We start from the raw sequence: 27,097 nt of genomic DNA, 5'->3' as shown, positions 1-27,097 counted from the left end.
TTGGAAATGTCATTGAGAGGAGGTTAGATTTCAGTTTGTTTGTGTTATTGGTTTGGATCGAACAAATTTTGAAACTTAAAAGTTGTATCAATTTCAAACACACATTGATAAGTTTATTTGAGTATTTCTCACAGTACTGTTTGAAAAAAGAAGAAGGCAAGTCATTACTACCTGGATAATTAGTGGAAGAAAACCTGTGCAATACGATTTCACCTTCAAAAAATCATTAAATGATTTGATTGTTACCCAAAGCAACCAATATATCAGTCTGGATAAAATTTGACCAAAAAGCATCTGGATTTTAAACAATCAACGTCAACATTACATAAACTTAATTGGTAACAAGTTCAAAACAGTTAATAAAAGGAAAATTCTTATTGATGAACAGAAAAATATAATAAGTTGAGTACGATTTTATGGTGAATACAGAGAATATATGCAACAAAATGTCAAATTCATTTATCTGGAGGAATGAGGATTATATAAATCTATGAAGGGAGAATTATTTTAAAATTGGGTTGCTAAACAAAGTCTTGCCATTGCATCTATAGTTTATTTATATTCTATATTGAAATTAAGTATTGTTATATCTGTTTTTTGTTCTTCAATGAGTAATCCAAAAATCTAATAAACTCCAATTGCTTTATAGAATTTTTACTGATTATTTAATCGAAAAATATATTCAGAAGAGTAACTTCAAGAATTTCTTCACCTCTTACCCACTTGAAGATAATAATAGAATGTAATAACATTTTAAAATTCACAAATTAAAAATAATTTCATGCAAAAATGCTTTTAGTGAGTGAGTTAAAGCTGTTATGGGCAAAATACTTTATGTAATTTAATAGTAACTAGTATAAAAGCATTTCAATAAAAAAACAGAAAACTTGAGTACAAATAGTACCAATATTTTTCATACAAGTTTAATCAATCATTCATGTCATGAACAGTTTCAAGAAATAGTGACTTAAGGAAGTGATTTACACATCGGCTGATAAATTGGTTCCAATTTTGAAAGTTACAGTACAACTGTGATGTCAAAAATTTTTCATATACTAAATGGATTCTTTGAATTTTATTTCTGTCCTATTATGATATGGCTCTTCCATTCACTAAGCTACACTATTTAAATTTATCAACCAGTTTTTTCTGTTTTCTTCACCAGTTTAGACACCACAGTTAAAATGATCCATAAGAGTTATTTGATAAGAATTTTGAAAGCAGGCTGGTATCCAGTGTCCATCAGTAATGCAACAATCTTTGAAGAGCCATTGGTGAAAAGGAATATGCATATTTTAATGACCTTCAATGGGATCTTTCATGGGCGACTCTTAAATGAATAGATATCTCTTCATTGGATTTCCTTGAAATGAGATAGCATTTCACTATATTTTTACGTTATATAATCTGAATTTCAATTTATGAAATCATGACTGTATGCGTCCCTTCGTAATAATCGTAATTTCGAAAATTCAGGATCTTTCGGATACAAAAATGATGAAAATAATTTAAACTGGTTATTTCTATGATAAACCATAGCAATTTTTAGTGATATTTTTGTAACCAGAAATGAACCCGCGACTAGACGTTCATGGCCTACTTCGATGTCACTAATTCCTGAATTATTAGTAGTATTTCTGTAAAATATTAGTAGTATTTCTGTAAATCTGTTAAGTAAATCTTTGTTTCTGAACATCATTGTCGAAACATTAATGAAACACTTAAAAAGATTCTGTGAATTAGAGTAGGATTAATACAACGTCATAGATCTACTTTTCGAAGATCAAGCACCAATACGGGATAATTAAAGAATGAAAATGTCAAGTTAAAAATATAATTAATTACCAATTATTTTATTCCATTGATCTATATGATCTGTTCCAGGAAACAGAACTCCTCCTCTGATCATTTCTCCCATTATACAGCCCACTGACCATATGTCCACATTGTCAGTGTACCCCATACCTAAGATCACTTCTGGAGCTCTGTAGTATCTTGTAACAACGTACGGTGTCATCATAAACGTAGTACCGGCAGTTCTGGCAAGTCCAAAGTCTAATATCTTCAATGTACAATCTGATTTAACTACAATATTGCTTGGTTTTAAATCCTGCGGGAAAAATTGAGAGTTAGTTATAAGATATATACAAGGTGAGGGTGGTCCAGTTTGAAAGACCATAGAGAATCGAAAAAAAATATGAATTTGTATTTGAAAAATGCTTTGTTCACAAAATTGAATACATCAATTTTTGCTGAGCGACTGGATGTATTCGAATGAAATTTTCTAGTCCTCTTTTTCCAACGTGGCGTGATAGACTATTTTTTTACTAGTGGCATCCATACTAGCCTGTGACTAGACATTTTGAAGGAAGGAATGTTTACGTCACTGCTTTTCTTGATAATGAATATCAATTTTGAATTCAACATTCAATTTATGAGAACCTTCCTTCAGTGAAAAGTGAAAATTCGAAATGATTGAATTAAAAAACTGATGAAAAAATGGAGAATGAACTTGAAGAAATTGTTCGTCATGCAATTCATCAAGCTCAATATAAAAGTGTAATAAAACACTTGACTAGATGTTTCACAATTTTTATTTATTATTATTTATTTATTTTTATTTCATTTTCTTTTTGTAATATTGAAGTTATGTTTCACCAAGCGATATGCGAGGAATCAATTTCGATTATCAATATAAAGGGTGTTTTTTTTTAGAGCTATAGAACTTTAAATTGCAATAAAACAACGATGGACTATTCGATTGACATGAATTTTATTTATCCGCAAGATAATCTTGTGGCATTACATTTTAAATATGATTTCTGGCATATGACCGCCACGGCTGGCTCGGATGTAGTCCAATCTGGACGTCCAATTTTCGATGACTTTTTCCAACATTTGTGGCCGTATATCGGCAATAACACGGCGAATGTTGTCTTCCAAATGGTCAAGGGTTTGTGGCTTATCCGCATAGACCAATGACTTTACATAGCCCCACAGAAAGTAGTCTAGCAGTGTTAAATCACAAGATCTTGGCGGCCAATTCACAGGTCCAAAATGTGAAATTAGGCGGTCACCAAACGTGTCTTTCAATAAATCGATTGTGGCACGAGCTGTGTGACATGTTGCGCCGTCTTGTTGGAACCACAGCTCCTGGACATCATGGTTGTTCAATTCAGGAATGAAAAAGTTAGTAATCATGGTTCTATACCCATCACCATTAACTGTAACGTTCTGGCCATCATCGTTTTTGAATAAGTACGGACCAATGATTCCACCAGCCCATAAAGCGCACCAAACAGTCAGTTTTTCTGGATGTAACGGTGTTTCGACATACACTTGAGGATTAGCTTCACTCCAAATGCGGCAGTTCTGTTTGTTGACGTAGCCATTCAACCAGAAGTGCGCTTCATCGCTAAACAAAATAAAACGGACGTAGTGCGCGATACGTATCCCGCACAGAACCATTATTTCCGAAATAAAATTGCACTATTTGCAAGCGTTGTTCAGGCGTGAGTCTATTCATGATGAATTGCCAAACCAAACTGAGAACAAATCATTTGACAGCTGTTAAATCGGTCGTCATCTTGAACAGTAATGCCAACTTAAAGTTATATACCTCGAAAAAAAACACCCGTTAGATAGCAGGATATTCAAAATGAAACCTCTTATTGGAAAATACTTTATATCTGTAGCCGACTTTCGAACTGGACCATCCTTTATGTTTGAAAGTGATTATTGTTTTTTGGTGATATTATTATTGAGTGAAGAAGTCTCACCCTATGTATAATCCCAGCAGAATGCAGATGTTTTATTCCACATAGCATTTGATAAAGGAGATAACTCATCCGTTCGTGATCTAAATCCATTTGTATAACTTGACACAAGTTTGCATCCATCAGTTCCATGACCAAGTAAACATCTTGGAATTCTTCAAGTGACCTTTGAGGAGTGAAAGCATTGTAGAGTCCAATTATCTGAAAGAATACAAATTTGTTGTAGTGTTTCATAAAAAATATTCAATTGAGGCGATAAAATTCGAAAATGTACAGAGTGTTCTTAAATTGGAGGTACAAACGAAAATGACAAACTCTTCGGATCATTTTAAGAAATTAATGTCCTATAAACATGGGCCCCCGAAAGCTTTGTTTTCACGATACAGGGTGTTGAAGTAATTTTTTTTTCAAGTTTTTTTTCTCATAGCACCTTCCCTTCATAAGCTATTTAACATAGATTTGGCATAGATATTCCAATTTGAAGATTTCATCATGTGATATGCTAATTTTGATGCATATAATATTGTTATATTTTTTCTGGAACAGTGCTCGCTTTTTTTTTGTTGGTGAGTTTAGAAAAATGTAAGAAGAAACTACACTATTTGGTTTCTAGTAGTTTTGCCGTATCTGCTACCGATTTCGAGAAAAAAATTCAAACAATTCTCTAGTAATCCTCAGGAAAATCCAAATTATTATAAAGATCCAGTTAGTAAGCTGTGATGAATTAATGAATTTTGGTACTTATTTACCCAATCTGTAGAGAAAATTTATAAAGATTTGATAAACTGTTATAATCATAAAAAAAGTAGGACTACAAGAAACACCCTGGATGTATCTCGAAAACCAAACGTTTACGGGGTATGTTTATAAGACACCCAGTATAGTGCTTATACTCACATTTTTATGATTAACTAATTTCATTAACTTAAACTCCCTATAAGCTCTTTTGGCATGTGTTACATTCTGGAATGGCCTACTCAGTTTTTTGATGGCAACATTTTGATTTGTAACTGTATCCACAGCAGCACTGCAATAAAATTCAATAATAATAAGAATTTATCAATCAAATATCTACTCGAGTCGTTATATTATGTATATAATATTCCCTGAAAATTATACGGCCTTCTTCAATCGTACCTAAGAGTTCTCAGACATTAACAGAAAAAAAATTAATAAACTAACTACCGTGCAAAATTACTCCATGCAAAATATTAGACGAGTTTTTCAATAGGAATGATACAATTTAAAATGGTTAATCGATATCTATTGTTATCTATGTTAAGTAGATTCTGCCATTTAATCATGGAAAGATACAAGCTTTAACAACGTTAATAAATTATTTATCAAAATCTGTGCTCATTTGTGCTTACCAAGAGAAATTCAAGAAGAAATCATGGAAGACAATATTATTCAGTTAACCCATTCACTATTCGTCGTATTGTAGACAATTTTGCAAATGGTACCAAGTACGGCTCATTACTTGGTACTGGCACTCTGCTATCATGTAAAAAAAAGTATATAACTCTCAATTTCTCTAGAGTATAATAAATAGTGAGTAGATTAATTGATTTCTTAAATTTTTCTGAGTATTCACAAATGAGCACTGATTTTGATAAAATGATTTAATAATTTTTAAACGTTGTTGAAGTGTGTATCTTTCCATGATTAAATAACATAACCAACAAATGACATAAGAAATGTCAAAAAAATGAGGCAAAGTGCATTATATCCATTTAAAATTGTATATGTGATTAGAAAACCCTTTATTTACCACAATAATTTTCTCTCAATTACCATCTCACATAATCATAAAAAATAATACAAATAAACCTAAACTGCTAAAGTTTCTGAGAAGATGTAGTTATTTTCAATGAATGACAAAAACTTTCATTCTACAAATATTCACATATTTGCTTTTGTTCAATGATTTATATCCCGACTCTACATTAATTTAACTAATTGTAATTGTATAAGAAGAGGCAAAACCAAATTATTTCAGATAGTCATGTTATTATACAGGATGTTTAAAAAATTCCTGTACAGGCTTTCAGTGAAGATGTAGGGCACTTTTGGGATATACAGGGTGTCCCGAGAGTAACTGTACATTCACGTATCAGAGGTAGAGTAGGACTAGGTGAGTATGGATTGACTGCAAAAAATTAATTTCCGCCTTTCCTAAGAAAGAAAACTACAATTTTACGTTTCATGTTCAATCACGAGTTGTCCTGTTTATGTGAATAAATTAAATTTTTCGAACTTTGTTCAAATTAAAAAAGAATGTTAGATGTGACAACTTTGAGTGATACCGCATATTGAAGACGAATTTATCTACTTTTCGAAAATATACACAATGATATGGTCTGAAGATTCATTTCCTTGTGAGGTCATATTGTATTTGATTTTCACAGTATTTTCGGAAAGTGGGTTATCCAAAACTAAAACCAACTAATGCCAACGTTTCGCGGATATATTTCCACTTATTCAGGGCTACAAGACAGAAATTTACGAAGATTAAATAATGTACAATCATTTCTTCAGTTAATACTAAATTATCAACTTCTTAAACTGCTTCGAAACAAATTCTAAACACACATCTTAATATATATATTTCTTGTGTGCGTGTGTATGTGACTGAACTCCTCCTAAACGACTGGACCAATTTTGATGAAATTTTTTGTGTGTGTTCGTGGAGATTCGAGAATGGTTTAGATTTACAGTTTGGTCTACTGGAAAATGTTTTTTCAATTAATTTCTTATTTATAAGGAGTTGTTGATTTTGGAATGTCAAACGATGACATTTTGTGGCTTAGACATAGAAAATCCGTGTTTTTCTCACGGCCAATTGTACGTTGCGTGTTCCAGAGTTGGAAAACCATCGAGTTTGTTTGTTTATACTCCTCATGGACTAACTAAAAATATTGTACATCCAATGGCATTACGATAAATTAAGTTTTTGTAAATTAAAAAAAAATAAATATATATGTTATAAAATGTTTTGAGTGCAAGCTTTTTCACCTTTCATTAAAATGAGTTGAAGTTTTCATTTACGATGCTGTTATTTATTTAACAAAGTAATAACTTTTCAATAATAATTTTCATCAAAGCGGTCCAGATTGTTTCAGCTCATTAAAAAAAGTATGAAATTAAAGACGTGTGTACAGGACAACGTCTGTCGGGTCCGCTAGTATACAATAAAAGATGATAAAAATATATTGATCTAAATACATATTAAAATTCATAGATTCGATTTTTTTTTATTTATCTTATTATGGAATTGACTTAAACACTACCAATTAACTCGTAAAACCTTACCAAAGTTGAAACTTATTTTATCCACACAAAAGATCTTAATATGAGCTTGTTGAGCAAATTGAAACAGAAATAAACATCAATTAGGAGAATCTTGTCGTGATCTTCCATGAAATCGATCGTCCTCTACAATACAAATTGTCACCATCAATGAGAGTGTCAAACTGATGTGTGTTTACTTTATTCTTGAACCTGTTCAACTACAGGTCGAGTCTGCAAGATGTTGTTAGAATGTAGGAATCCTGATTCACGGTGTTAAATATCTGTTTTTGAAAAGATTCAAAATTTTGTGTGTCAGTTCGGGATTAACAGTTTCATTCAGTTTAATGTATATCATTTCACTAAGGTTTCGTTTTACATAATTACTTTCCACATCCAACACAGTGACAGCTTGAAAATTAAATTGATGATTTTCATTAAAATAGTGAGGTGCTGTTTTGGCATCCTTGAACTCGAATTTTTCGTGACAAAACATGCTGTTTTAGTTTTGGATAACCCACTTTCCTAAAATCCTGTGAAAATCAAATACAATATACACAATGATTTTAAATTCGAAATAAAAAGTGATATTTTTAACCTGAACACTTCAAATGAGAAATAATAATTTTGGTCTCTGACTCGAACTGGGCATGTGCCAATAACATCCCAAGTTTCAATAAATTCCGCCGATAAGTTTGGTTCTGATTCTTTCATTATTTCCATGAATATGCATACTCACCCTGTAGCTTTCTTGGGAAAAGCAGAAATGAATTTTCTTCAGTCAATCCGTACTCACCTAGTCCTACCCTACTATGTACAGTTACTCCCGAGACACCCTGTATGTCGAACATTGTTTCAGATTCCCAAAAAGGTCCTGAATCTAGACTGAAAGTTATTCGTGAAAAACCCTGTATAAAAAATTATTGTTTTGTTGAAAATTTTTGAGAACCCCTAGAAGGTTTGCATCAATCAGATATAAAGAAAAAAATTGAGGGACGATACCATTCAATTCATTGAACAAGCTGATTCCGAATGAATTATTATGAATGCAACTTACCACACCAAACCTTGAGCGCCACCGTCTCTGGGTGCTAGATTTACATAACGATCAGGTACCCAGAATTCAGTATCACCAAATACGTGTTTAGTATATCCCTCTCTTATAGACATTTCGGTTTATATTACAATTACACACACACGTGCAAATCAAAAATCAAACACAAGGTTCCAAATCAACTAAAAGAAAATAAAAGTAAAGGTGCAGAAAAAAAAATAACTAAGAGATAAACAAAAACGAACATGCATCCCATAAGGCAAGATAAACAACTACGGTTTCGAAGAGAACAATACAAACCATATTTCTACTGTTGCTACATACTAGGATATATAAATGCCTGAGAAAACTATAATTAATTCGCTACGTGTCTTACAGATTTTTTACAAGCTCAAGCCATTTGCAAATAGGGCTTCATGTTTAGACATGGTCATTTTAGTTGTGAAAATTGGACTGCGATTGGCTTGCGAGAGTAAAATAGATCAAGCATATAGCAAGCTACATTTCAAATTAAATATATTCAACTGAAGAAGACAGTTGATGAAAATCTGGGCGTACGCCAATGCGTATCTTCGTGCATATGTATCCGATACAGTGAAATTGTTATAACATTTCTTTTCCAGGTTTCTTTGAATGAATATCGATTTATTCTTGTAAATTTATATCTTCTTCAGTTGAATATATTTAATTTGAAATGTAGCTTGCTACAAGCAGGATGGTAAACTCTAATTAATCAAACAAGAAAGACATTGCAAATTAAAATGACAAATAAGGTAAAAGCAGATTTGTACAAGTGATTACCCCAATTGAAACAGTTGTCCTTATACCATTGATAATGAATTATATTCTATTGTCTTGCATATTATGTAAAAACGAAGAGGTTTCATCTTTTGCAAATTTTAATTCTCATTTCTCTCACGAAGACTATTTTTATTTAATCCACACTGAGAGAAATCTATATTTTTTTATTAATAAAGCACTTATTTGGAGGTTATTTATTCACAACTATTACAGCAGATTTATATTTAATATATTCATTAATACTTAAATTATGCATTCAAAAAAGTTTATTAATAGAGAATAAAATATTTGTTTACAAGGTATTTGATAATATTTAATATATTTCGGTTATAAATAATTTATATGAACTTACGTTATCTCCACAAATAACATAAATTCATTATCAACAAATTTTCAACTGGTAGTTAACGAACATTTGCTATTTATGAATAAACTCTTAAAAGAATTCAATAATTTATTCACTCAGAATATAGGATTTATTAATAATGAACAAACTAACATAATTCTAGCGATCCAATCTGTGTTTAAGGACACATCCCTCAAAGAGAAGCTCATCTCCTTGAATGATCTGTCCTTGAACTTTTCCTTTGATTTAAATTTCCTTTTTAAACATAAAATCTGTGTTACTATGGGCTTATTGAACGCCGCTTAGCACATCTGTACTGAATTTTGGGTTTAGATTGTTTGTACCTGCTTAGTTATTAGTGATGTTGGCAGAACAGTGGTTAAAGGAAACAGATGCGATCAAGATGCCTAGGGTTCAAACCCGGATACCCTCAATATGATCTATAAAAAACTATCTAGATTGGCAAACGGTTCTTCTCAGACCCTAACAATCGGATAATAGAAACAATCAAAATAATTATCTAAGAAATACGTTAACCATTACTGAATTGAAATTTTATTTTTATTACATATAAATAAGGTTTATTAATTATTACTCAATGATATATTAACCTCAAATATATTTATTTCCTTCAAATGAATATTTCTTCAGCATTATCAATATAAGTTATGCGTAAATAAATGAAGTGTAATAATAAATGATGATTATTGGTGGGATTTCAAATAGATTATTTATTTCCATGAAACTTATATTTGTTTGTCCATATATCCAATAAATGATTTATCAACTATAATGCATTTTCGTTTAAATCAAATAAACACTTCTCTCAGTGCAGACTCTTCCCATTTCCCAAGGAGTTACTTCAGTGGATCTTTTAAAATGGGTCACCCTGTATATTTGGGCAACCCTTATTCGGATGAAAAGTGATGATCTCTCTTCGTCTTTCAATATTTCGACTAGTTTCGATAACAGTGATAATCTAGATAATACTCACCAAACAATGCCTTGAGCACCGGATCCAATTGGTTTCAAATTCTGGTAACGTTTCAATATGGTGAATTTCGTGTCCCCCACCTCTACGGTGTAAAACTGTGACAGACGGGACATCTTAAACCAATCCCCAGTAAACGGAGGCGTTGTCTGAAATTTTTTTCACATTATAATCCGATAGAAAAAATATTGGTATCTTCGATAATTTCGAAATAGTACTTCGATTGTCTGGAAACAATGTTTACATGAATATTAATGCTATCCAGCCCAATGAGTCCGATATAGATTTTCAGCATCTCCAAATAGATGGAGGTCATAGGAATATATTTTTTATTATACAGGGTGTTCCACCATTGACGCGATGCTCTATATTACGCGATGAAATTTTCGATTTTTTTTACAGAGTATCATTAAACTCCATTAGAGATACATTCGCAAAATGTTTGGAAATACACAGGGTGTACCAAAAAAGTGTAAAGACCAAACATCTGTTTTTTCTTGTGAAACGCAACGTTTTTTTATTGAATTTTCAGATTGAGCATGAAATGAACCCAGGTTTGTTCCAAATTTCATATGCTTAAGATCGAGCGTTTTTGAGATATTTTGATTTTTCATAAAGTGGTGGGTCTTTGGAAAGATCTAATAACTTCGAAATGAATGAATTTATTTGAATGAGATTTTAAGAAAGCTTTAATGATACTGTGTCGTAATAGAAAGTCGCGTGGTGTAACACTCTATATAATTTGGAATTTTTAACAACAGTCAGCAAAAATTTTTTATCCAAAGTGTTATACAGGGTGAGTCTTTGACTTGTACATATATTTTAACCGAAGGTTCCTGAGGTCAAAAGAAATACTTTTTTCATTTACCATTTTTTCCGATTCGGCCCTGTTAAAAAGATATAGCCATTTTAAATTTTCAAAATGAGCTAATTCACCCCTGAAAACCGGAACACTGAAGTTTTCTCAAGCATAAGATATACCTTTTGAACCTTGGAAATAAGCTACTAAATTAGAAAAACCATCATAAACCCACGTTTAACATTCCATTTGTTGAACAAAGTAGTGTTTATAATAAAATAAATGAGTTATTCCAATTTCGTTGACGCTAAAGATTAAATATTCGGTATACCAAATATTCTTCTCTTGATTTCTATTTCATTTTCGATAATTATAACGAATTGAGCTCGCTACCACCCATATTAGCTCAGATACTCATATCCATTCATTCATTATATTTCATTTATATGATATCGTTGTTTACAAGAATTGGCATTTAACCTTAAAATCTCAAATAAATAATTTATGAAAGTTCTAACACAGACTATAGTAATCTGTTGTTTTAAGTTTAAATTTCAAATTTCGAGTGATGCCAAATATAAACACAGCAGTTCGGTTCGAATAATCTATGTTCTAACCTAAAATTTTCATTTACAGTTTACACTGTTATTGTTATAAGATATTTGTTATGAAATGAAGCATTTGATTTGTTCCAAGTATCTCATAAAAATATTGAAATGCATCAATATTTTTGAAGCGTTCAGTATGAAAATATGGAAATATGTAAAATATTCTGGCTCTGTAATCAATGGAAAATGTTAGACTCCACTTGTAATCAAATTTGTTGTTAATGTGTACCTACATTATAGCCAACTTTACTACTTAATTCATCTTGATTTTGGCATTGAAGATAAATGAGAAGTATTCAATTTAAATATCCACAATAGAATATCCAGTTTCTTTCAACTCACCTAATTTGTTTTCACATTAAAACAATTATGGCCCTCTTGGAAGTATGTCAATCATATGCTCTTAGGATGAATTTATGGAATAGCAAAAGAATAAACGTATTCAATCTCAATCACATGAAAATTTGTCTAGTATGTACCTAGTCCTAGTGGTATGTTTCAATGTGAGTTTGAATGAGCCGAAGAAGAATACAGTATTGTTCGATAGCAGCAGTCTTTAGTGAGATATTGATTGTTGTCATTATAATGGGACTATTTTGTGAAAACTTTTTTAAACATGGACTTTATGAATAATCTGGACTTTTCAAAAAGAATGTTGATTTTAGTGAAGTATCTTCTTATTATGAGAGCTGTGCCAAAGCTCAGTAATTTGTAATCAAATAGAAGAGTTGAGGTGAGCTTATTCAAATAACTTCATTTTCAAACTAAGTTGGCTATTACTTCAATTCTAAAATCTGAGAACATGACATCATAGTAAATATTCATTTCTGTGGTTTTTTTTCCACAACAGAACAGAGTTGCATTCAGCCAAAGTACCCAATTTTTTGAATTTCACAGATAATTTTTTTTTTTAAGATCAAGTTATTCGAAAACGGCGCTTTGTACGAGAAAACATGAAGAATACTTTTATTTTTCAAATTAGTCAAATATTCTTCAATGAAGGTTCAAATTACTCTTAAGAGTTGGTTTCTTCGAATTTCTGGTATTTTTATGGGATGTAATGTTCATAATAAAGAAACAGAAGAATGTGTATGGAATCTTGTGTTCGGATAAGATGTATTACATCAAAAAAAAGCTATATTTCAAAAATCATTTTCTTCGATACAACCATTTACGAGATATAGCCGAAAATCACATTTTTTTAACGATTTTCAACAGCCTGTATCTTTTCAACCGGGCCGAATCGGAAAAAATGGTAAAGGAAAAAAGTGTTTCTTTTGACCTCAGGAATCTTGGGTTGAAATATATGTACAAGTCAAAGACCCACCCTGTATATAAAGGGTGTTTTTTTTAGAGCTATAGAACTTTAAATTGCAATAAAACAACGATGGATTATTCGATTGACATGAATTTTATTTATCCGCAAGATAATCTTGTGGCATTACATTTTAAATATGATTTCTGGCACATGACCGCCACGGCTGGCTCGGATGTAATCCAATCTGGACGTCCAATTTTCGATGACTTTTTCCAACATTTGTGGCCGTATATCGACAATAACACGGCGAATGTTGTCTTCCAAATGGTCAAGGGTTTGTGGCTTATCCGCATAGACCAATGACTTTACATAGCCCCACAGAAAGTAGTCTAGCGGTGTTAAATCACAAGATCTTGGAGGCCAATTCACAGGTCCAAAACGTGAAATTAGGCGATCACCAAACGTGTCTTTCAATAAATCGATTGTGACACGAGTTGTGTGACATGTTGCGCCGTCTTGTTGGAACAACAGCTCCTGGACATCATGGTTGTTCAATTCAGGAATGGAAAAGTTAGTGATCATGGCTCTATACCGATCACCATTGACTGTAGCATTCTGGCCATCATCGTTTTTGAAGAAGTACGGACCAATGATTCCACTAGCCCATAAAGCGCACCAAACAGTCAGTTTCTCTGGATGTAACGGTCTTTCGACATACACTTGCGGATTAGCTTCACTCCAAATGCGGCAGTTTTGTTTGTTGACGTAGCCATTCAACCAGAAGTGCGCTTCATCGCTAATGGACGTAGTGCGCGATACGTATTTCGCACAGAATCATTATTTTCGAAATGAAATTGCGCTATTTGCAGGTGTTTTTCAGGCGTGAGTCTATTTATGATGAATTGCCAAACCAAACTGAGGATAAATCACTTGACAGCTGTTAAATCGGTCGCCATCTCGAACAGTAATGCCAACTTAAAGTTATATATCTCGAAAAAAAAAAAAACACCCGTTATATTCATTACTTTGAGGTTGGTACGGATTTCTTGTGTAAAGATATAGCAAGTTCATCAAAGGAAAGTATTTGGGGTCACTAAGCGTATCATGTGTAAAGCGCAAAAACGGCTCTCTAAAGCACAAGTAGTAATTTTTTTGCGACTTACACATGACAAGTATATTGCCAAATGTAAACGAGTCTTTATTAATATTGGAAATTTCAAAGTAATTATAAAATCAATCAAATTTATTCTTTTTTTATTTCTTTTTGATATACATGTTCACGGTTGATTTGTTGGTTTTAATCAAGCGTTCATTATAGTGTAGAAGGTGATTGAATTTTAATTATTCACACGTAAAAAACCAAAATTAACGCAAAAATAGATACTTTCAAATATTGAAAGAAAAAAATTAAAAATTAAAATAACTTCGACTCAATTAGTTGATTCAATGTACTTTCGGTTTGTAATTTTCACTATTTGCATTGTTAATTGAAAAAATCTTACCCTACTACTATAAATACTAGTTTCGTATAGAGGCTTCGGAGATGTTCTTCGTGATCTACAAGAAAAAATTCGTTTAATTCTCTTGTGTTCTCTAGTGAAAGAAAGTTTTTTCCAAGACTCGGTACATCATTCCTGTATGTTTGCGTTTTGTATTCAAGTTTTGCCTATCGACCAGGTTCTGAAACTTCAACTGAATGAAAACTATCTTTGAATACTCACCAAGAATGATCCATACTTTGTGTATCAAAAAGGACGGCTGGAGGTTGAGAGAGTTACCTGAAAAGAATACGAAAAATTAATTACAAAGTACCTAAAGGGTTATTCATTTTGTGGTTATGAGAATAAACGTAAATAAAACACTTTTTCATATAAAATATTGATTTAACACTGATTTCAATAAATGCTTGGACCTTTCCACTATGCATATAAATACATAGTAGCCATAATAACAACAAGGATATTTGTATCATCAATGACCTACTACTTTTAAAAATCAAAAGTAATAATCCTCTTATTGAAACATAGAAAATTCATGGCCCATTTACAAAAAATCATCATTATTTGATGTTTTAGTGCTTTTTCAACATTTCTGAACATCCTACCTACATAGTATCATACATCATTTTGAAGGGAAAAAAATAAAGAATTCAACGAAGTAATGATATACATGATGTTCCATTAAAAAAAATAAAGGTTTGTGTTGAATCTTCAAAACCATACCCCGAAAAGAAATATTGAGTACGCCACTGGATTCTACGCAGAATTCTGATTCAGACGTAGTTTTCACCTCAGCATTATTTCTAACTTCGGAGATAAAGGAGGGGTCCGAAAAGTATCAATTTCCAAAATCACCCTGTATCTCTTGAACGGAAACAGTTATGCAAAATCTGATTAGACCAACTTGAGTTTCACGAAAAAGTAGGACAGGAACGTGAAAACCGCAAGGCTCTATTTTAAATAACAAGCGAGAAACCTGGCTGTCTCACCCAAAATGGGATGCACTGTACTTGTAAACGCGCGTTGAGCGCTTGTCATGTGAACGGGCTCTTATACAGGACTCGATCCTTGTAAGGTAATTTTCGATGACTTGCCGACAAATTTCGGGCAATATCTTGACGGATGTTGGTTATCAGATTGTCAATAGTCTGAGGATTATAGGCATAACACGATTCTTTGCATAACCCACAAAAAAATCCAAAGGTGTTAAATCACAAGCTCTTGGTGGCCAATTCACATCGAAGAAATGAAAAATTACGCGACGGGAGTTGATATCAGTTCAATAAGTAGGCTTTTCACAATGTGTGAAAAAACTTGATTTGATTTGATATATTTTTTATGAAATACAGTTCCCCCAGTTACAGTTAAATTTCTTATCAGTCAAACAGTTTGTATTTGAGTCAGAACAGAGTAAAGAGTTGTTATTAGCCAGCAAAAAGTATTATTATTATTATCTAGTATTATAGCAACATTATATTAACATTGGGACTTTTTCTTGTGATAAAGCTAAAACAAGTTGTGTCGTGTGGCTTGCTGCACCATCTTGCGCGAAACAAATATTTTCCAATTTCATATAATTGAATTCAGGCAAAAAAAATCTGCAAGCAATTGGCTATTGCGATGAGAATTACTCCATCAGACCAAATTGCAAACCATGAAGTGACTTTTTGTGTCTCACAGCAGTTACATGATTATTTTCAATGCCCTATATACGACAATTTCGCTCGTTTATATAGCCATTGGCTGAAAAATATGCTTCGTCGCTGAAGAAAATTCGATGCGAAAAATCGTTATCCAAACGCTGATCAAGCACAATCGGCTTATGTTTTACGCATTCCATGATCAGCTGGCTTTACTTCTTGTGTAAACTGAACCTTATGAGAAGGGAGAGGCAAATCCAGATGGAAAATTCGCCATAGCGTGCCGTAAGAGAGGCCCAAATGTTGTGCGCGCCGGGGAATGGATAAATTTGGATGTTCTTCAACATTTTTACAAACTGCAGCAATATTTTCGGTCGGCAAGCCAGAAAAAGTGTTCCTCATTCTGTAATAGTACATGAGCCTACAGAATGGTCCTCTTAAAATTCATTATATCGCATTTATAATATATCGTTGTTTATTTCATTTCGTACAAGAATTGCCATTTAACCTTACATTCTCAAATAAATAATATTCATCTGTGAAAGTTCTAACACAGACGAGTAGTCTGTGGTTTTGAGTTTGAACTTCAAATTTCGAGTGTTGCAAATTTAAACACAGCAGTTCGAATAATCTATGTTCTAACCTAAAATATTCATTTACAGTATTCAGGTGTCTGAACCTTTGTGGGTGTTGGATCGAGGTTTTGCGATTCTATTTTTCTATTTATGAATATGCTAAACTATTTGTGGATTTCGATCAATAAGATTAAAATTGCTCACAGTTCATTGCTAATCAGTATGAGTGTCTTTGTTGAGCATTTTCTCCTATAATCTGTAAAAATTCACGTATTATTTCTTCAATATTTTCTGGCGGAAAACTTCGAGCGCAACACTTTCCAATTGAATCCGCAAAAAATTCTAAAGGTGTCAAATCAGGAGAACTAGAAAGTTATTCTATAGACAAATATTTTTCGACAAAATCGTAATCTGCCATATTGCACAGTACCAGCACGAATTTTTCCAAATGTTTATTTTCATTAGCAAGGAGACTATTTTTTTATGCCACATTCATAATTTTATGTTGATCGTATCCAAAAGTGAACATCAAAAAATAATTCTCGATATTTCAGTGACAACAGATCCGACCGCGTTGAGATTTTGCGTGTAGATATAAAAATAACAATATCAAGCTTCGTGAGAAATTCCGTGTTGATATCGTAGTCGGAACCATAGAAAATTCATCAACAATCATCGATAATTTCGAAGCCAATGAAATGGAAAATGATTATCGACATATAAATAGAGCATTTTCGCCGCTCGAGGGTCGTTTCCATCTGGGCAACGGCCTGGCGAGATCAGAGAGCGAAGGTATAATCAGCCTACTGCGTGTTTATGCGGCTGTTTTAAATTTTAGGGGATGGATGACGATATTTTCCTCCTTATATATCGACCATCGAGGGACGCTTGCGTGCTCTAATTTCCGGTTACTGAACCGAGACTACTTTACGCGATTCAACGGATTGTTTGAAGTTTTCCGCCAGGGGCGGCATTGCCCAGAAAAAGAAATTCAACTTTCAACTTCTATCTATCTATGGGCCCTGTCATTTCAAAATTACTTTTACACAAAAAAGGTCTTTAAATAGCAAAATTTATAATTTTATGTTGACTGATACATCAGACTAATAAGTCCCTTCCTTTCTAAAACAAAAACATAGATACTAAATGAATAGTATAACACATATTACGTACGACTAGAACAAGTTATTCTAAGTAATTCTAGGAGTACGTAATTGTCTTACAACTTGTATACTATACTTTCCATAAAAACTTAGGCAAATCCAAAAACTGGTGGCAAATCGCGAAACAATTACGAAACGTCAAAATGTTATCGACTACGCCGGATGTTATTAGAGAGTTATTGCAACGCCCAAATAAGCGATCTTTTATTACAGGATCTCTTATTTTGACATGTACGCATGCGCATTGAGTCAGATATTAAGGATTGCCTAAATCTAAAATACAGGCCTCCCTTACTTTATTTAAATACAGGCGAGCAACTTTTATATAAGGATCCTTTATTTTGACAGATATCTGTTTATGACGAATATTTGCCGTCGTTATTCAGCAAGAACTAACCTATAAATTGGTAGCTGTTTAGGTAAACAAAGTAAACTTTTTGAGAAATTTGCATTTTATTTCTTGATTTTGGATATCTGTGGGAACCATTTCATTCGAGGAAAAAATGTGCTCTCAATAACGAATTTTTCAAGAACTTATACGATTCTCAACAAAACATCATATTTTATTCGATCCTACTAAAAGAATTAAAAATAATACTGATAAATCCTGAATTTTATTAGAAATAAGAATTTACATATAGGTAAATTGTAACAATACTACATTATACATATGTATAATGTAGTATTGTTACAGAATAATATAATAATAATAATATATAGTTTATTGAAAAAGTACAATTTGTATAAAAAATCAATAACATTTAAAATATTGTTTCAATAAACCGCAAAAAACTCACTACGGCAGATTGCCTGTGCGTGAGTTGTCAGGATTTAAGATATTGGCTGCTATACTAATACTAATTCTATTTTAAAAAATGTGTATAAACAAAATGTAGACAAGGAACAGATACAATGTAGATAAAAATGTATAATACTTATATAGATAAAATGTACAAATAAAACATTGCACACCTACAAAGCGTGCACAGATAAAATGGTATAGATCAAATGTGCACTAATGAAGGCATATATATATATATATACAATATAAAACGCAAGATATAAGAAGGTACCAACATAATACAGTGTCACAAATGTTTATTTTCTCATGTCTATTATTATGCTACTGCATACTGAATATTATTTTTTTTATTGAATATAAATAATTCATTCTGTAATATGGACACACCAATGGGATTGTTTTGAAAGAAAAATAATAAACTTGTTACCTAAGTACTTTTTTATATATTGGATCAACATAGCATAAAATAAGCAAATCACAATGCAGAACCTAATTAATTATCAGTAATGTTATTATAAAATTATACTTTAAATACACTTTTTTCAAAATTATTGTAGGAAAAGGTACAAAAATACATAACATAATTCTGTTAAACAAAATAATCTTCCAATACTGGTGGTTTTACATGAAAAGAAATACTTGATCGACTTCCATTCAAACAAGTACATAAAGTAGACTGATATTTTACATAGTGATGATACTTTGTCAACAAGTTTCTCTAATAGTTCCATCGATAAAACCCCAGTAGTTTGGTACAGCTCTTCCCATATTACGAATTGGTAGACTAAAAACGAATTAAGGCAATATAATATATAATTTAAGTTCAATTCAGCTAATAGCTTACCTATAACTAGAGCTGATAATTATTTCTATAAAGCCACTTATGTGCATTCAAAATATCTTAGAAGTGTCCATGATTTTTCACAATGAAGTTTGTAGTTGTGCAAATAAACTTCGATAATGATTGCTAGACTTGTAGTAAAAATTTTCCAAGTCAACTAATCGAGTTGTTTGAATTGGTTTTGATATATTATTTTCTACACCAACGGTATCTATTATGAAAAATCAATTCCTCAATAATGGTCCCAGCTCAAATTGCTAACTCTATTTGTTCTTTCATTTTCGATTTTGAACTTTCACCAAATGAATCATTTTATTTATCAGAATACAAAATAAAGGTGACAAAATATAAATATGTCAAATTTAAAGATCTGTCACTTTACTGACTTTCGTTAAAAGCACCTTGCAATAGTTCACTTTTAACGTCCACGATAGAGGATCCTTTAATAAAAGATCGCTTATTTGTGCGTTGCAATAACTCTCTAATGAGTTTATTGCAGCAGTTTATTTTGTCTTTAGAACTGTAAAGAACTCATTACAATACTGAAATAGAGAAAAATAAATTTTCAACTGAAACTGTGAATCGCATAAAGGAATGGGCAGAAAGAGTAATACAAAATTAATATTTGGTGTTAGGGCTGGGAATCATGAATGAATGATTTGAATATTCGAATAATCATTGAATAATTATTCGAATAATTGCATTTTGCATTATTCCAATAATCATGAATATTCACTGAATAGTTGAATAATCAATGACTACTTTTCTATTCATGAATAATCAGTGAATAGTTGAGTATTCACTGATTATTCAGTGAATAGTTTTCTACTCAGTGAGTAGTTGGATATTTATGAAGTTACGAATGAAAGTTTGAATGATCACTTGACTCACTATTCAGGAATGATTAAAACAAGGTTTTGCGAATCACTACGGACAAATCGTTTTATTAATATTAAAATTACTGGAAATTACATAATATTGAAATTGATAGATACAATTGAATAAAAATTATAAATAAACTCCTGTCAGTGTTCGGAATCCAAACAAACAAATTGTCTTTCAAATTAATACGATGTCGTTGAAGAAATTGATACAGGATTCAAAGTTACCTCGTTCCTTCTGTCTATCAATTAATATCGAAATCGTTCCTCAAATATTCTTATTTATGAAAATAAGCCAATTCCTTCAACGAGACCGTACTAATTTGAAAGACAATTGACCATATTCACCGTCGCCATATTGTTGTGCGACAATACCAACTACCCAATGTTCCCAACGAAGAAATATTTAGTTTACTAGAAAAATTCCACTATATAAATTTCATAAGTGAAGTTTATGTGTACCTTTTCTGGCTGCTACGCCAGATAGGCTTGTTTGGTACAATATTTCGCAAAAATTTCACCTATCGGAAATAAAAACATTAGTGAAAGGTGGTTTTATGAACAATTTAACCGTGGCCGAGTGTATAAATGAAGGCTTCGTTCCATTTTTGTGAATAGCCAGTGGAAGAATAATCTCTAGGGCTGATAGTTATTTTGATATTAGTGGTATTTTTTCTAGTAAACTCAATATTTCTCCGTTGGGAACACTGGGTAGTTGGTATTGTCGCAAAACAATATGGCAACGGTGAATATGGTCAATTTATTTGTTTGGATTCCGAACACTGACAGGAGAACCAAAAATGGCGGTGTGTGACGTCACACTAATAGAGCGTATATGGCGAGAGGCAAAACACCAAAACGATGATACCACGTCGCAAAGGGTGTATTCACTCATCAAAACTCTCGGATTTTATTGGTTCATTAAAACATGAGTTTAATAACTGAATATTGACTGAATATTCGTTGAATAATCACTGAATAATCATTGAATAATCACTGAATAATCATTGAATTATCATTGAATAATCACTGAATAATCAATGAATAGTTGAATATTCATGACTACTCATGAATAATCAAGCATGAATATTTGTTTGAATGAATTATTCGAATAATCGAATAAATTTATGGATGAATATTCGAATACAAAAAGGCGAAAAAGTCCCAGCCCTATTTGGTGTTAACCAAAGAAAAACTAATAAAAACGCAACGCGCCTGATGCAGAACCTCCCCGCTTGAATGAAAACCTGCACCAGACCATCTGCCACGACCTCTTCAATTATTCACGAGCCGCCACTGACTGCGGGGGCGTATTAATCCGTGCTGCGGTTTGACTCGATTGAAGTGATTCGGTTTCGACTCCAAGATGAGTTGGCTTGGCATGGACTGGAGCGATAGGGAGGTGGAGATTGGGGAAAGTAGCCCGAGCAAGGATAGATGAGAACAAAGGCGGTTTCACGCTGTATTGTCGCTCTGAATAACCATCCAGCTATCGGGGTACTCGACATGGTCCTTCGAATAACGATGCTCTAACGACGTGAGGGTTTTCCGGCCGGCCTCTGGAAAAACAAAGGGGGCGCTGTCTCCAAGGCGGATGTTATTGGTAAATAAAGGGTGTTTCTTTAGAGCTATAGAACTTTAAATTGCAATAAAACAACGATGGACTATTCGATTGACATTAATTTCATTTATCCGCAAGACAATCTTGTGGCATTACATTTTAAATATGATTTCTGACATATGACCGCCACGGCTTGCTCGGATGTAGTCCAATCTGGACGTTCAATTTTCGATGACTTTTTCCAACATTTGTGGCCGTATATCGGCAATAACACGGCGAATGTTGTCTTCCAAATGGTCAAGGGTTAGTGGCTTATCCGCATAGACCAATGACTTTACATAGCCCCACAGAAAGAAGTCTAGCGGTGTTAAATCACAAGATCTTGGAGGCTAATTCACAGGTCCAAAACGTCAAATTAGGCGGTCACCAAACGTGTCTTTCAATAAATCGATTGTGGCACGAGCTGTGTGACATGTTGCGCCGTCTTGTTGGAACCTCAGCTCCTGGACATCATGGTTGTTCAATTCAGGAATGAAAAAGTTAGTGATCATGGCTTTATACCGATCACCATTGACTGTAACGTTCTGGCCATCATCGTTTTTGAAGAAGTACGGACCAATGATTCCACCGGCCCATAAAGCGCACCAAACAGTCAGTTTTTCTGGAAGTAACGGTGTTTCGACATACACTTGAGGATTAGCTTCACTCCAAATGCGGCAGTTTTGTTTGTTGACGTAGTCATTCATCCAGAAGTGCGCTTCATCGCTAAACAAAATTCGCTTATGAAAATCGGGAACAACGGCAATCTCATTTTGGGCCCATTCGACGAATCTACGCCTTACTTGATGATCGTTTGGCTTCAATTCTTGCACGAGTTGGATTTTGTAAGCACGCAAACCAAGATCCTTCCACAAAATCTTCCATAAAGTGGATGGACACAGATCCAATTTCTGTGCTCGATGGGGGATAGACTCATTCGGGTCTTCCTCAATGCTACGCTCTACAGCAGCAATAGCTTCTTCTGTACGCACCGTACGGCGTCTCTGGGGATGCGGGTTATCAATAAGAGTAAACGTGATGCGAAGACGTTCCATCATCAATCTAATTAACTGCTCTGATGGACGATTTTATCGAGGATTAAATGGACGTAGTGCGCGATACGTATTCCGCACAGAACCATTTTTTTCGAAATGAAATTGCACTATTTGCAAGCGTTGTTCAGGCGTGAGTCTATTCATGATGAATTGCCAAACCAAACTGAGAATAAATCACTTAACAGCTGTTAAATCGGTCGCCATCTTGGACAGTAATGCCAACTTAAAGTTATATACCTCGAAAAAAAAACACCTATATATTGCTGGCATATGGTATAGCTCGAGTAGATGGTAAATTCTACGTTTTGATATCTCACCGTTAGATTGGCTGTCAACCTTCAATATTGATTTTGATTCAGGCAACCAGTGCTTGCACTGGCTTTAATGAGTATTGTATTGAACTTTAACTTAGGAAGTAACTATTCAGTGAACTAATACTAAAAATCAGTCATTTGAATCGAATTTAACGGTTTTTATTATTAATTTTCTTTCCATTGATAGTTTATTAAAATATTTTGAATAAAGGTTGTTTCATGCTTATTATATACTGTCGAAATTGTAAACAATTTGCGGTGAGGTGCACTTCACTAACTGGCCATTTATTTTCTTTTAACAATTACAGTACTTGTGTACCCCTTCAGGATTTGTGACTTGAATTTATTTTTACCTTACTCGACCAAGTATTTTATACCAGCCAGTTAAAACAACCACTTTATTTGTGTATTCCTTCAGGATCTGTGGTTGAGGTCAATCTTATTGTTTAACTTGGTAAATGAAGAAAATCGATACAATTGAACGGTCACTCAATGAAGATTTGGATAGTATTGAATACTATATCCGGTAAAAAACATCACTCTCGAAAATTAAAATACTGAGACTAGGTCCGTAAGAAATGAGTACAGTATAAACAGTTATGAGGCATGTTCCAAAACGAGAATTTCCGAAAGCAAATAAACAGAAGACGAAAAAACTTAAGAACAAGGGATTGAAGAAACGTACGAGTGTACCGTCGATTGAAAACCAAAATTTGGATATTATCGAATATTATCCAGTAAAAAACATTATTTTCGAAGATGAAAATGCTGGGAATGAAGATGTACATTTAGATGGAAATAAGTGCATCAACAATAGTTATGAGGATGATGTTAACAAATCAGAAAGGAGAGAAAGGGCTGAAAAAAATCCTCGAAATCACATCATGAGAAATTCAGAATCCAAGTGAAGAATATCTTCGACGTAGGTTCGAAAGTGAAGATGGTTGTGGTAGGTGTCAATGATCCGTACAGATTTTGGATTTCTACCAACTTCAAAGAAATGAAGGGACTTATGGAGGAGATGCAGGAATTTTATAAAAACCATTCAGACAAAGATGCAATACCAGTAGAATTTCTGCAGAAGAATCTTTATTGTGTGGCTCCTTTGAACGGAATCTACGCTAGAGCTACCATTGTAGACTTGAAAAGAAATCCTCGAAATATAATCATGAGAAATGCAGAATCCAAGTGAAGAATATCTTCGACGTAGGTCCGAAAGTGAAGATGGTTGTGGTAGGTCAATGATCCGTATAGATTTTGGATTTCTACCAAATTCAAAGAAATGAAGGGACTTATGGAGGAGATGCAGGAATTTTATAAAAATCATTCAGACAAAGATGCAATACCAGTAAAATATCTGCAGAAGAATCTTTACTGTGTGGCTCCTTTGAACGGAATCTACGCTAGAGCTACCATTGTAGACTTGAAAAGAAATCCTCGAAATATAATCATGAGAAATGCAGAATCCAAGTGAAGAATATCTTCGACGTAGGTTCGAAAGTGAAGATGGTTGTGGTAGGTCAATGATCCGTACAGATTTTGGATTTCTACCAAATTCAAAGAAATGAAGGGACTTATGGAGGAGATGCAGGAATTTTATAAAAATCATTCAAACAAAGATGCAATACCAGTAGAATTTCTGCAGAAGAGCTACCATTGTAGACTCGAAAAAAAATTCCTCGAAATTATATCAAAGAACCCAATCCTAGAAAATTCTAGAAAACAAGTAATTAGCAGAATTCAAGTGAAGAATATCTTCGACGTAGGTTCGAAAGTGAAGATGTGAAGGGACTTATGGAGGAGATGCAGGAATTTTATAAAAATCATTCAGACAAAGATGCAATACCAGTAAAATATCTGCAGAAGAATCTTTACTGTGTGGCTCCTTTGAACGGAATCTACGCTAGAGCTACCAATGTAGACTTGAAAAGAAATCCTCGAAATATAATCATGAGAAATGCAGAATCCAAGTGAAGAATATCTTCGACGTAGGTTCGAAAGTGAAGATGGTTGTGGTAGGTCAATGATCCGTACAGATTTTGGATTTCTACCAACTTCAGAGAAATGAAGGGACTTATGGAGGAGATGCAGGAATTTTATAAAAACCATTCAAAAAAAAAAAAAAAAAAACCATTCAGACAAAGATGCAATACCAGTAAAATATGTGCAGAAGAATCTTTACTGTGTGGCTCCTTTGAACGGAATCTACGCTCGAGCTACCATTATAGACTCGAAAAGAAATCCTCGAAATATAATCATGAGAAGTGCAGAATCCAAGTGAAGAATATCTTCGACGTAGGTTCGAAAGTGAAGATGGTTGTGGTAGGTCAATGATCCGTACAGATTTTGGATTTCTACCAACTTCAAAGAAATGAAGGGACTTATGGAGGAGATGCAGGAATTTTATAAAAACCATTCAGACAAAGATGCAATACCAGTAGAATTTCTGCAGAAGATTCATTACTGTTAGGCACCTTTGAATGGAATCTACGCTCGAGCTACCATTATAGACTCGAAAAAAAATTCCTCGAAATTATATCAAAGAACCCAATCCTAGAAAATTCTAGAAAATAAGTAATTAGCAGAATTCAAGTCAAGAATATCTTCGACGTAGGTTCGAAAGTGAAGATGGTTGTGGTAGGTCAATGATCCGTACAGATTTTGGATTTCTACCAAATTCAAAGAAATGAAGGGACTTATGGAGGAGATGCAGGAATTTTATAAAAATCATTCAGACAAAGATGCAATACCAGTAAAATATCTGCAGAAGAATCTTTACTGTGTGGCTCCTTTGAACGGAATCTACGCTAGAGCTACCAATGTAGACTTGAAAAGAAATCCTCGAAATATAATCATGAGAAATGCAGAATCCAAGTGAAGAATATCTTCGACGTAGGTTCGAAAGTGAAGATGGTTGTGGTAGGTCAATGATCCGTACAGATTTTGGATTTCTACCAACTTCAAAGAAATGAAGGGACTTTTGAAGGAGATGCAGGAATTTTATAAAAACCATTCAGACAAAGATGCAATACCAGTAGAATTTCTGCAGAAGATTCATTACTGTTAGGCACCTTTGAATGGAATCTACGCTCGAGCTACCATTATAGACTCGAAAAAAAATTCCTCGAAATTATATCAAAGAACCCAATCCTAGAAAATTCTAGAAAATAAGTAATTAGCAGAATTCAAGTCAAGAATATCTTCGACGTAGGTTCGAAAGTGAAGATGGTTGTGGTAGGTCAATGATCCGTACAGATTTTGGATTTCTACCAAATTCAAAGAAATGAAGGGACTTATGGAGGAGATGCAGGAATTTTATAAAAATCATTCAGACAAAGATGCAATACCAGTAAAATATCTGCAGAAGAATCTTTACTGTGTGGCTCCTTTGAACGGAATCTACGCTAGAGCTACCAATGTAGACTTGAAAAGAAATCCTCGAAATATAATCATGAGAAATGCAGAATCCAAGTGAAGAATATCTTCGACGTAGGTTCGAAAGTGAAGATGGTTGTGGTAGGTCAATGATCCGTACAGATTTTGGATTTCTACCAACTTCAGAGAAATGAAGGGACTTATGGAGGAGATGCAGGAATTTTATAAAAACCATTCAAAAAAAAAAAAAAAAAACCATTCAGACAAAGATGCAATACCAGTAAAATATGTGCAGAAGAATCTTTACTGTGTGGCTCCTTTGAACGGAATCTACGCTCGAGCTACCATTATAGACTCGAAAAGAAATCCTCGAAATATAATCATGAGAAGTGCAGAATCCAAGTGAAGAATATCTTCGACGTAGGTTCGAA

At 33.3% G+C, this 27,097-nt stretch overlaps 1 protein-coding gene across 4 annotated transcripts in view; it reads right to left on the bottom strand.

The window, feature by feature from the left end:
- Positions 1 to 27,097, bottom strand: part of LOC123682618 (stress-activated protein kinase JNK) — a 112,366-nt gene that overhangs the window by 8,499 nt on the left and 76,770 nt on the right. The window contains exons 3-9 of one of the 4 annotated variants that reach the window (XM_045621351.1): positions 14,643 to 14,699; positions 14,424 to 14,478; positions 10,260 to 10,405; positions 8,122 to 8,300; positions 4,674 to 4,803; positions 3,780 to 3,977; positions 1,846 to 2,110 (exon numbers count right to left, since the gene is read on the bottom strand). In XM_045621351.1, coding sequence (XP_045477307.1) covers positions 1,846 to 2,110; positions 3,780 to 3,977; positions 4,674 to 4,803; positions 8,122 to 8,234 — 706 coding nt within the window. In that variant the 5' untranslated portion in view covers positions 8,235 to 8,300; positions 10,260 to 10,405; positions 14,424 to 14,478; positions 14,643 to 14,699. Of the gene's footprint in view, positions 1 to 1,845; positions 2,111 to 3,779; positions 3,978 to 4,673; positions 4,804 to 8,121; positions 8,301 to 10,259; positions 10,406 to 14,423; positions 14,602 to 14,642; positions 14,700 to 27,097 lie in introns of all 4 variants that reach the window. The other 3 variants (XM_045621352.1, XM_045621355.1, XM_045621353.1) reach the window with 3 other exon arrangements.

Source organism: Harmonia axyridis, chromosome 6 (genome assembly GCF_914767665.1).
Source record: "Harmonia axyridis chromosome 6, icHarAxyr1.1, whole genome shotgun sequence".
Lineage (NCBI taxonomy): Eukaryota > Metazoa > Arthropoda > Insecta > Coleoptera > Coccinellidae > Harmonia > Harmonia axyridis.
This window is presented reverse-complemented; position numbering and strand designations above follow the sequence as displayed.